General features: G+C 38.0%; 1 protein-coding gene across 1 annotated transcript; it reads left to right on the forward strand.

Annotated features, from left to right (window-relative positions):
- The first annotated feature begins 4,739 nt into the window (after nt 1-4,739).
- Nucleotides 4,740-12,534, forward strand: LOC149559201 (disease resistance protein RPS5-like). The gene is made up of 2 exons (XM_089828377.1): nt 4,740-6,403; nt 11,979-12,534. The coding sequence occupies exons 1-2, from the start codon at nt 4,755-4,757 to the stop codon at nt 12,532-12,534; spliced, it is 2,205 nt and encodes a 734-aa protein (XP_089684503.1). The 5' UTR covers nt 4,740-4,754.
- The last annotated feature ends 461 nt before the right edge of the window (nt 12,535-12,995 follow it).

Genomic DNA, 12,995 nt, shown 5'->3' on the forward strand with positions numbered 1-12,995 from the left:
AAGAAACTATTGAAGCTAAGAGTGAGATTGTGTTGCCACTAGAGAAAGGTGATGCTGAGATGGTTTTTAGGTTTGGCGTACAGGGGATATCTCCGGCCTCAGATTGTGTTAGGAGAGGGAGACATGTGAAGCAACAAGTTCAAAGGATGGGGAAATGGCTACCTCTTCCCACTGGTTTTTTGAAAATTAATATAGATGGTTCTTCTAGGGCTAATCCAGGTTTGGCTAAGATTGGTGGGATTGGAAGGGATTCTTCTGGATCAATGGTTTTTTTTTTCTTGGCTAATTAAGGGATGCAGATTGTTAATAGGATGGAAGGCTTGGCTATCCTATATGCTTTGAAGTAGGCCTATGCTCTAGGGTGGTGGAAGGTGATTTGTGAGGTTGACTCTCAGGTCCTAGTCAATATGCTTCTTGAGAGGAAGACTTCTGATGTTAACTGGTAGCTATCTATGATAGTGCAACAAATATTACAAGTTAGTTCTTTAGTGGATTTAGTGTCTTATGCCCATATTCCAAGGGAATCAAATAGGGCAATCGATTGTCTGGCAAAATGGGCATAAGAAGATATAGATGGCTGGAAGATTGATGAGTGGGAGTAGATGCCCTACGAGTTATGTCAGGACTTGGAGAGGACTCTTGTAGATGATAAAAGTGGTATTGGGGAGTGATGATTTAGTTCTTGATTTTTCTGTGGTCTCTAGTGATTCCTGGGGCTTCGGCCCTTTGCTGTTTTGTATTTAGTTGTTCTAATTTTCAATAAAGTTTTTACCTCTCTTTTTTCAAAAAAATAATCCATGAGTCTAGTGAGTATTTCAAATATATAAGAATAATATTTAGGGAAGATCATGTACCTCCACCATATGATACCATCATCGATTTGACTGATCGAGAACTATAACAAATGGTGCTCCATAGCTCTCCAACCAATATTCAACCCCAATGATCTAGATTTGGGTTTACAAATGGCACTCCACACAACTCTCTAGCCACTAATCTGACTCATGCCTAGATTTACTAGGTTAACTTGAATGTTTATGCTCAATATAATTGACCTATAAGCATGAAATCACTAGGTCAATCTGATTTTTTTACACACCTATACTATTGTGCTTAACCCTTTCTCATGCCCATGCATAGCCACTATAATGAAATGAAATGAGAATTAATTTTCTTTTAATTTTTTTATATCCAATGTTGGTCAATGTTTTGACATTAAACTTTACAAAGGTCAAAATTTTGACCTTTTTGGGACATATACAAAAAAATAAAATCATAAGCTAAAATGGCCTTTGGTCAAAAATCAATGGAAAATCTACTAGTGACAGAGGCAATGCAGAGATGTTAGTTTAGGTCAAACTGATAATGTACACTTATTTTTTTAATGCCAAATAATAGTTGAACATTGTGTAAAGAATCCGAAGAGGAAAATTGTTTGGAAACACTAATAGAATTTTGGACTATGTTGTTAATTAATAAGAAAGCATGAAATTGTTTGAAGCCTTCATGGCCCTACAATAGAGAGTGAAACATGTTATATGATTACACCTTGTAGAGTTGCAACATAAGCATGAAAATGTCATTTCAATAAAAATGCACCAGGATGGATACAATTTGATGCTCAATTAGCTACCAAAGTTTGAAAATTCAAACCAATGTCTATTGAGTTTGTCCAAGGTTTTGAACCTTGTTTACCTAAACTTGGATTAATTTCTAACATATTTAGCAATTATTTTTCCAAATCTTTCTTACTCAGTAAAAGTTGTCAACAACCAATGCCATCTCTTGTATTTGTAGAGGCTTCATCAACATATAAAAACCCATTATTATTTTCTCTTAAAATTTTGATGGCCTAATCTAATAGCAAATCATTGAAGCCAGGCCAGTTTGAGCTCTTGCATTGAAACTTCGACATTAGGCACATGACTGTGAGTTTTTAGTTTCAATTGCAATTCTATTTTTTTTGTCAAACCAAACTGGACTAGAATTACTATTCTTGCTTCTCATTCCAAATCCCACTTCCTATTCTGATACTACATCCCTATTCTCAAATTGTATTTCAAATTCCAATTTTTATTCTCATTCTCAATTTGAATTCCCAATTTATACTCCTACAAGCAAACATACTCAAGAAACACCTTTTTAAGAATATACATTTAGGTCCCATTTGGTTGCAAGAATTGTTGAATGTGACATTCATCTATGTTGGAATAAGCTCTCTTGTAGTATTCGTGCATTCTTAAAATAAGTTATGGAATATCATTTGAACCTGTTTGGTTAACCTAGAAGAGGAATCAAAATATGCATATTCTATGGTTGGTTGCAACAATTGATATAGGAATTGGAATAAGTTTTATTTTAAAATTATAATAATTAAATTATTATTTTTAGTTTGATAATATTTTAAATTAAAAAGAAAATTTATTAAAATTTTAAAAGCGAAATTATTTTAATTAGTGTTTATTTTATTTTTTAAATTGATTTTATAAGTGAAAGAAATACCACAACCTTTGAAATTCATCAAAATTCAAAGGACATTATATATTTGTATATTATAAATTTAATTCTAAATTAAGTCAAATTATTTTTATGGGTATTAGTTCAAAACTAAAATCATTTTATTATTTAAATATATTAAAAGAAAATAAAAAATACAAATAAGTCTAGACTATTAATATGATATTTAAATAATCTTTCAACATAGTTTTAATTATAAGACTTAACATAACATTTATTTGTAAAAATAATTTTATGAAAGTTTAGAAAAGATATCAAATATGATATTAGTCTTTTTTGTCATTAAAAAAAAAATGCTTATTAAATGTTAAATAATGTTGACCTAGTTTATATCTTATGATGAACAAGAAAAAATAGTCCAAAAATGCATTTGAGTGGCAAAATACAATCAAATGGCAAAGTTACATGCCCAACAACCCATCAAATTGGGTTTATTAAAAATTGGAATAAGAGTAAGTTATTCTTATTCTATCTTCTTTAATGAATTTTGCTATGCTCATTTTGGGGTCAAATTAGGATAGGCAATTCTAATTCCAATTTTGTATTTTGCAAATAAAAGTCAAATTAACGAATGCAGGTATTTAGATTTTCTTATTCTTGTCCAATTCCTGCAACCAAATGAAGCCTCATAGAATATTTTTTAATGCGCTACTCTAAACATGGCAGTGGAAAGAAACATCTTTTTAAGAATATACATTCATAGAATATTTTTTAATGCAGCTACTCTAAACATGGTAGTGGAAAGAAACATATTTTTAAGAATATACATTCATAGAATATTTTTTAATGCACTACTCTAAACATGGTAGTCTAAATATATAATCTAGAGTAACGCAAGAATCCGACAATCTTGAGCGATCACGGGTTTGTAAAATTAGTATAATACTTACTACCACGTTCAAGCGATAATGGGCAAGATTGGGTGCAGCTATTCCAATGTTTTATATAACGATCAACTGTTTTCCACAGCATCATCACCTGGACAGAGCTTATATGGCACCGACCACTTCGAGTCATATTATCCTCCCTTCTTCGCATTTTTTTCAATGCACAAACCACATCACGCGCTTTCCTCACAATTTCAACAGACCCACCGCCGAGTTCAGTCAGAGATGGAAGTTACAAATGCCTTTGAGGAAATTGCTCCTCCATCTGCATCTATATTCTCAGCCCCATTACATGAGAATGAACTCCCGTGGGGCATATATATTAATCATCGCGGACCAGATGTCAAACAGACGCTAGCAAGAGCTATCTACAATGCCCTTCGGAGCAGGGGTTTTAGGGGTTTCCTTGATTCTGAGGGTCTTCAGTTGGGAGACTTCTTTCCCGCGGCAATCGAAGAAGCAATGCGTAGTGCTTCTCTACATGTACCAATATTCTCTCCCACATACGCACAATCCCCATGGTGTCTTTCTGAGCTGTCTTTTATACTCAAATCTGGCAAACCCATCATTCCTGTCTTCTACTGTGTTCGACCTACCGATCTGCGTTGGGTGGCTCAAGGAAAAGGTGTCTATGCGAGTGCTTTCTCTGACTACGAAGAAAACCATAGATACAGCTCTGAAAAGCTCCAAGAGTGGAAGATGGCACTGCACAAGGTCTCATTTTTTAATGGTGCAATCATCAATAACCGAGAGTAAGCAATACGTATAGCTATTCTTAATAATTTGTTTGAATTTGATTATGTATGTTTTTTAGTATCAATATTTTAGATCATATTCTATAATCTATTATATCTTTCTTTCTTTCCTATCCTTCTCCTTCATCCTCTTTCACTCTGATCAAATTCACAAACTTGTGAAACTATGATAGTCTCAACATTTTTAATCTACATAGCTTTTAATATACTTTCCTTGTAATTCAATGTATCAATTTTCCATGTAAAGTAGACTCAGCATCACTATTTAGGAACGGTGCGTCTGTGGTTAAAAAAGACATGTTTGAATGTGTCCAGTGAGGAGCAGACGATGTTGGAGAGTGTTGTGAATCGAGCATTGGAAGTAATGAAAATGGTATCACTTCCATTAGCCACTTCTAACAAGAAGTATATTGAGGAGACACTCATTTTGGGACAAGATTCTGCTTCATCCAGAGCTGTGGAGCTGATCCATTCACAGCAGCACAAAAACTTGTGTCGTTTGGGCATAGTTGGGAAGGGCGGTGCGGGTAAGACTCTTCTGCTCAAGCGAATCTTCAACAGTGACGAGGTACAGAGTCTCTTTTGCAATGCCTTGATGCTTTGGGTTACTGTTTCTCAAAACCCATCTTTCAGTATTCTGAGAAATGATCTTGTCAAGCAAATATCTCTGAGAGTAAACGAAAGATTGGACAGTACAGAGGATGACCAAGTGAAAAAATGGTTGAATGAAACTATGCAAAAACATAAGTTTGCCCTGTTTCTAGATGATCTCTGGGAAGCAAGTGCAAGTTGCTTGTTAGAGGAGCTGTGTGTGCCTCTCTTTCCACACCTCAAGTCCAACAACATCATTGCCACCTCCAGAAGTAAGAGTGCGCTCTCACAGTTGGGTGTTCCTCACTCATCCCTCATTGAAGTGCAAGATTTGACTGATGATAACAGTTGGAGTTTGTTTTCTTTCCATGCGTTTCCACACAATGAAGGGATTCTGCCTATGAGCATTGACCAAGAAACAGCTAGGTTAGTCTGCATGGAGTGTGGGGGGCTTCCATTAGCTCTCAAAGTAATCGGGCATGCACTGGCAGGAATCACGGACACAGATGAATGGGAATTCGCAATGCAAAGGTTGCAGAACAAAGCTACACACTCTCTTTCAGGTACGCTTTTGAGCAGGTTGAGATTAAGCTACGATGCTTTGGCAAACGTGGAAAAGTATGGCATTTCACTGCAGTTGTGTTTCCTTTACCTTGCTGCTTTCTCAAAAGCCAAAGTCATCAGTACTGAAGTTGCAGCATTGCATTGGATTGGAGAAGGGTTGATCGTTGGGAAGAATCCTCTCAAAACTAGCGAGATATGCGTCAATCTTTTAGCAGACCGATGCCTTGTTGAGCCAGTCCGTAAGGATAATGATGGAAGAGTGATTGTCTTCATTGTACATGATGTTCTATATGATTTAGCACATCAAATTGCTGAGAAGGAAGAAAAATGCTTCTTTCAACCAGGCAGAGGGTTTCTTGAGATTGGAGCAAATGAATGTTCAGAACATGTCAGAATTTCTTTGACGGACAACAGTCTCACTAGAATTCCCAAGGCATTCAGAGCTCCCTGCGCCCGGTCCTTGCTTCTTGCTTGGAATCCTTCTTTGACAAAAATTCCAAAAGAGGTGATTCGGACTATGACCTCTCTCAAGGTCCTCGATTTGTCCAAAACTTCACTCCAATCGCTGCCAAACAACATTGAATGTTTGAAGAATTTAGTTTGTCTCCGATTATTTTCTGTGCCAATCAAAAAGCTGCCCCACTCTATTGCTACTCTCCAAAACCTTCAAATATTAGATCTTTATCGATCTGATATCACAGAACTTCCGGCCGGCATTTCTAAGTTGACTAGCTTGAAACTTTTGGATGTCGGTTCATGTAAAGGTCTACACCACTTGCCTAATGGGATATCACACCTTACGTCTCTAGAGTACCTGGCTGCCCATGGTTCATCAAATATAGGGTGGAATAAGCATGGAAAAAATTGGCTTTCAATCAGTGATTTGGGTACTCTGCAACATCTCAAAAGGTTGGGGCTTGAAAATAACAGTGAAATAATTCAAGAGGGAATGTTGGGAAGCATGAAACAAATGGAGTCTCTCTATTTGCATCTCACAGATATGGAAAGACTACCTGAAGACATAATTTCCATGTCAAAACTGAGAAAACTTTGGCTATTGGGTCTACAATTACTCCGGATAGAAAATTCATTTTGTTAATTATTGTTAGTTGGATAGCTGTTATTTCTGACCCGGAAATAGCAGCACTATTTATGGGTAGCTTGGACAACTGTTCGTCCTTATCTATGAATAGCGGTTGTATTTATGGGTGGTTTGGACAGCTGTTTGTCCACTTGCCAAAAATTAGTAAATGGTTATTATTTACTAATTTGAGTGATTCCTTTTGGACACTTTGCAACCAATTCTATTATTGGCTGTCGAGTTGTCTTAATCTCAGCCGTTGGTTAGATTTAATCTCGGTCGTTGGTTTACCAACAGGTGTAGTATAGAAAGGGGTCATTGGGTCATTTGGATTTGAAGAAGTGTTTTGGTGAAGGAGTTTGCAGTGTTAGCAAACAGTCTTGCAGTGTTAGCAAGGGCGCAGTGTTAGCGCAGGGATAGCAGTGAGAAATATCAACGGGAGAAATTAGGAGGTTGTCGGAGTTCTGCCAGTGTGAGGCAAGGAATTTTGTATCTCTTGATTTGCTGAAGTTTAATATAATTTCTCATCTGTATAACTGGTTTTCCCTTAGGGGTTTTTTCAAGGACAATTTGTCTGAAAATATTGTGTTGATTCTGTTGCGCATTTCTTTCCGTATTTTAAGTGAAGTTGCAGTTGTGTTATTTTTCGATATTAGCTGGAAATTTATTTTCAGCAGTTTAATAATCATTTGTGATAGGAGATTAATAATCAGTGACTGCAATAGTTTGATTTTTCACATGGTATCAGAGCATTGTTAAGGGTAGAAGAGTTTTGCCCTAGGAAAGAAATTTTGATCTCTTTAGATTTATTATTGCTGTAAACCCTTGAGATGGCTTCAGCTGGTTTGAGAGATCAGGATAGATTGGATGGTGCCTCAAATTTTGGTGTCTGGAAGGCCAGAATTTCTTTATTGTTGGAAGAGAATGGTATCAAGGATTATGCTACCAGTGGTGTACCTATACCAACGGATGCAACACAGCTTGCAGCATATAGGAAGGACGATGCCAAAGCGAGGAGGATTATCCTTGATGGTGTCAAGGATCATATTGTTCCACATATCTCGGAGCTAGATACAGCAAAGAAGATGTGGGACGCCATTCTAAATCCGTACCAGAATGCTACCACTAACAGGAAGTTGATTCTCAGAGAGAAGCTAAAGAATACCCGGATGAATCAGGGAGAAGACGTCACAAGTTACCTCACCAGGCTCAGACTTGTCAAGGATGAGTTAGCAGCTGTTGGAGATAGCCCTAGTGATGATGAGCTAGTGAGAATAGCCCTAAATGGGTTTACTAAACAATGGAGTGTCTTTGTTCAAGTTGTCAGTGGACGAGATACTTTACCAAGTTGGGATCGACTATGGACTGATTTCACTCAGGAGGAGTTTAGACTAAGTCTTGTCAATGGGGCCAACAAGAGTCAGAAAAATGAGGTGGAACAAGAGAACGTTGCCCTAGCGGGTAAAGGGAAAGCAAAGAAGGGATCTAGCAAAGGATCAAATTCACAAAGTGAAAAGAAGAAGAAGGACCTTTCTAAGGTTAAGTGCTTTGGATGTCACGAGTTTGGCCACTATGTCAGTGATTGCCCAGAGAGGAAAAAGGGTAAGAAGCAGGTGGTAGCTTCAGCAAGTGCAGAAGAACTCTCCAGCAGAATGGAAGATGAGTTTGCACTCATAGCTTGTATGGTTAGCTCAACCTCACAGTGTGTTTGGTATATAGATAGTGGGGCGTCATTTCATATGACAGGAGTTAGAGAGTACTTCTCCAGTTACAAGGAGGAGGACACCAACATCCAGATTTCTATGGGAAACTTGTCCAAACTCAACCCTGTTGGGAAAGGGACTGGTTTCAGAGGGAGAATGGAAAGATAATTCCTCTTCATGATGTGTTATATGTGCCGGGCTTAGGTATGAATTTGATTTCTGTATCTATTCTTCAGGATAGGGGGTATAATGTACTCTTTAGAGGGACACATGTGTTGATTAAGCACAAGGATTGGAAATCACCCATAACTATTGGAGTTAGGAGTGGTCGCCTTTATAGATTGCAGTTTGATACTCCTAAGGCACTTATGAGCAACAATAATCCTAGAGATCTTGGAGAGCTATGGCATAGGAGGTTGGGCCATATTCATCATGGAGCACTTAGATTGCTTCGTGAGACCGTGACAGGTGTTCCAGAGGTGAGCACAGAGCATGATGATGTATGTAAGGGATGTGTGTTGGGGAAGTTTGCGAAAGCATCTTTTCCAAGGAGTGACACCAGATCTAAGGGTGTTCTTGATCTAGTACATTCAGATGTTTGTGGACCAATGTCAACGAAATCTCTCAGAGGATATGAGTACTATGTTACTTTTATTGATGACTTCTCTAGAAAGACCTGGATATACTTCTTGAAGACTAAAGATGAGGTTTTCAATCGATTCCAAGAGTTCAAGGCTCTTGTGGAGAACTCGACAGGAAAGAAGATAAAGGTTCTTCGGTCAGACAATGGAGGCGAGTACAAAGGAAATGTCTTCCAGGAGTTTTGCACCAGAGAAGGAATCAAGAGAGAATGGACTGTTCCTTACAATCCACAGCAGAATGGAGTTGCTGAGAGGAAGAACCGTTCTATATCGGAGGCAGCAAGAGCTATGCTACATGACCAGGACATGCCCCGTTACTTATGGGCAGAGGCGTGTAATACAGCAGTCTACATTCAGAATAGAGTTCCACACAAGGTGTTAGGGAAGATGACACCAGAGGAGGCTTTCACAGGGAAGAAGCCAGATGTTAGTCACTTCAGGATATTCGGGAGTTTGGCATATTGTCATATTCCTGGAGATACACGTACAAAGTTAGATCAGACTGCAGAGAGGGGGTACTTTGTTGGGTACAGTGAGACCTCAAAGGCATACAGGGTTTTCATTCCGGGGACTAAAAGAGTTATTGTCAGACGGGATGTCAAGTTCTTGGAGGACAAGGCATTCAAGAGATCCAGAGATTTGCCAGCAGATGATCAGAGTGAGCAGCCAACAGAAGCTCCAAGACCAAGTCAAGGGCATCAAAGCTCAAGTACAGTTACCAGTACGAGTGTAGACTCGGTTAGTGAAGATTCATAGAGTATGGAGCAACGGGTGCAACAGGAAATGCATTTGGAAGATTTAGAGGTTGACATTTCATCCTCTACAGTTGGCAGCAGGAACCATGTGGTTCCAGATACACAAAGGGATACTCAGGAGTTTGTGGGAGCTCCTAGGAAGAGTACTAGACAGCGAAGACAACCAGCCAAGTTCAATGACTATGTGGCATTAGTTAGTCAGTTGGTAGATAGTGAGCCTTCTAGCTATCAGGAAGCTGCAGAACATCAGGTATGGCGAGATGCTATGGTTGAGGAATATTCTTCAATAATGCAGAATGATGTGTGGGAAGTAGTACCTAGACCAACAGATAGGGCTGTAGTTGGATCACGCTGGATCTATAAGATAAAGCACGGTGCAGATGGTAGCATCGAGAAATACAAGGCTAGGTTTGTGGCAAAGGGGTTCTCTCAGAAGGAGGGAATAGACTATGAGGAGACATTTGCTCCAGTTGCCAGGTATACTTCTATACGAGCTGTAATCTCACTTGCAGCACAGATGGGATGGCAGATCCATCAAATGGATGTCAAGACAGCATTCCTCAATGGTGAGTTGAAGGAGGAGGTATACTTAGAACAACCAGAAGGCTTTGTAGCACACAACAAAGAGACCCACGTGTGCAGATTGAAGAAAGCATTGTACGGACTCAAGCAGGCTCCTAGAGCGTGGTATGAGCGCATTGATACATACTTGCAGAAAATGGGCTTTGTGAAGAGTGAAGCAGATGCTAACCTCTACTACTTGATGGTTAGGGGTGAGATTCTCATTCTTTTTCTTTATGTGGACGACCTATTTCTTACAGGTTCACTAGGGCTCATAGTGGATTGCAAGAGGAACCTTGCAGAAGAGTTCAAGATGAAGGATTTAGGACTTATGCACTACTTTCTAGGCATGGAAGTGTGGCAAACAGATGGGGAGATTTTCCTTGGTCAAGGGAAATATTGCATTGAAATCTTGAAGAAATTTGGGATGGAGGATTGCAAAGCCATGTCTACACCCATGATCACGAATTGGAGGAAGGTAGATACATCTAAGGAGAAAGATGTAGATCCCACTTTATATAGACAGTTGATTGGTTCGCTTATGTATTTGGTCAACACTAGACCAGATATAGCATTTGCAGTAAACTCTCTTAGTCAGTTCATGGTTGAACCAAAGAGAATGCATTGGATAGCGGCTAAGCATGTGCTACGTTACTTGTGTGGTACAGTCGAGTATGGGATCAGATATGTTCGAGGTTAAGGTATCAGGTTGATAGGCTATACTGACGCAGATTGGGCAGGAAGTACAACAGACAAAAGGAGCACTTCAGGGTGTTGTTTTAGCTTGGGATCAGGAGTTGTATCTTGGTTCAGCAGGAAGCAGAAGTCTGTGGCTCTAAGTTCAGCAGAAGCAGAATACATAGCAGCTAGCATGGCGACATGTGAAGCTATATGGCTTCGGAAGTTGTTAGTAGCCTTGTTTGGTCAGAAGGTTGAGACTACTATGATACATTGTGACAATCAGAGTTGCATCAAGTTGTCTGAAAATCCAGTGTTTCATGATAGGTCTAAACATATAGATATCAGATATCACTTCATCAGAGATTGTGTACAAAGGGGAGTTGTTCGACTACAATACATACCTACAGATGAGCAGGTAGCAGACATTCTGACGAAGGCTTTGGGAAAGGCCAAATTTATCTTCTTCAGAGATAAGATGGGTGTCATGCAGAACAGCTTCCTCGCTAAGAGGGAGTGTTAATTATTGTTAGTTGGACAGCTGTTATTTCTGACCCGGAAATAGCAGCACTATTTATGGATAGCTTGGACAGCTGTTCGTCCTTATCTATGAATAGCGATTGTATTTATGGGTGGTTTGGACAGCTGTTTGTCCACTTGCCAAAAATTAGTAAATGGTTATTATTTACTAATTTTAGTGATTCCTTTTGGACACTTTGCAACCAATTCTATTATTGGCTGTCGAGTTGTCTTAATCTCAGCCGTTGGTTAGATTTAATCTCGGTCGTTGGTTTACCAACAGGTGTAGTATAGAAAGGGGTCATTGGGTCATTTGGATTTGAAGAAGCGTTTTGGTGAAGGAGTTTGCAGTGTTAGCAAACAGTCTTGCAGTGTTAGCAAGGGCGCAGTGTTAGCGCAGGGATAGCAGTGAGAAATATCAACGGGAGAAATTAGGAGGTTGTCGGAGTTCTGCCAGTGTGAGGCAAGGAATTTTGTATCTCTTGATTTGCTGAAGTTTAATATAATTTCTCATCTGTAGAACTGGTTTTCCCTTAGGGGTTTTTCCAGGGACAATTTGTCCAAAAATATTGTGTTGATTCTGTTGCGCATTTCTTTCCGTATTTTAAGTGAAGTTGCAGTTGTGTTATTTTTCGATATTAGCTGGGAATTTATTTTCAGCAGTTTAATAATCATTTGCGATAGGAGATTAATAATCAGTGACTGCAATAGTTTGATTTTTCACACATTTTGTGTATTTCAACATCTCAACTCCATTACTATTTTTAACTGCCGGATGCTGAAACAACTACCCACTTTGCAAAAACTTCCTAGTTTAAAGAAGCTCAACATAGTTAAGTGCGCCGACATAGAGAAGTTTCCAGAGGAATTTGGCAAGAGAGGAGGATTTCCTAAGCTTGAGATATTTTCAATGTTGGAGATGGATAAGATAGAGCAACTGCCAATCGTGGAAGAGGGAGCACTTCCTTCTCTTAGAACTCTGACAATAATGAAGTGTGAGGCATTGCAGAGATTACCGCACTGTTACTGGAACCTGAATAGTGTAGAGAAGATAAGAGTGTATGGTTGTCCAAAGGTCTTACTTGTCATGGGAGAGGAAGAAAATTTTATCAAGACAAAAATGAAGGTGGAAACAATAACATTATCTACTATAGAAACACAGACATTAGAGGGGCGCTATTTTGACAAGCTTTACGAAGGTAACTTTTCTCATTATAGGGAATTTTGGCATAATGAGATGTTTTTGTTCTTAAATGATGTTAATGGATTTTATTTACTTTGAGTTATATTATTTAAAATAATAGTATATAAATATACAATCATCCAATGATAAGTTTTTAGTATTGTGTTCAATGATACAAGTTTCTTATTGTCTGAAAAATAAATAAAACTAATTGTATAAGTTTATATTATTTGGAAATAATAAATGTGATTTAATAGGATAAAAATGTGATTAATGTATATATATTAGATTGTAATTTGTTTATTTTAACTTCTATTGTATTTAAAGTAATTTGTTAAAGTTTATTATTACAATTATTAAAAATATGATATTGGTTATTTTTACTTAGTTCAATATTCCAATGTAAATGTAATTCATTAGAATAGGATAAAAATATATAATTTCTAAATGTGAATAATTTATAAATTTACTTTCCACCATACACTATTCCTTTAGGTTCAATTTCAACCTCAACTACATCACATCACTTAGCTTTCTTTATAGACTATAACACACAATTT

This window comes from Cupressus sempervirens, chromosome 5 (genome assembly GCF_028749045.1).
Source record: "Cupressus sempervirens isolate cs-2001-9-10 chromosome 5, ASM2874904v1, whole genome shotgun sequence".
Lineage (NCBI taxonomy): Eukaryota > Viridiplantae > Streptophyta > Pinopsida > Cupressales > Cupressaceae > Cupressus > Cupressus sempervirens.

What these genes read in the sequence shown, in the direction of transcription:
- LOC149559201 (XM_089828377.1), top strand. Translation starts at nt 4,755, where the DNA reads ATGCTTTGGGTTACTGTTTCTCAAAACCCATCTTTCAGTATTCTGAGA. An exon ending in TTACTCCGGATAGAAAATTC is followed by an intron (nt 6,404 to 11,978) that starts ATTTTGTTAATT and finishes GATTTTTCACAC; the next exon opens with ATTTTGTGTATTTCAACATC.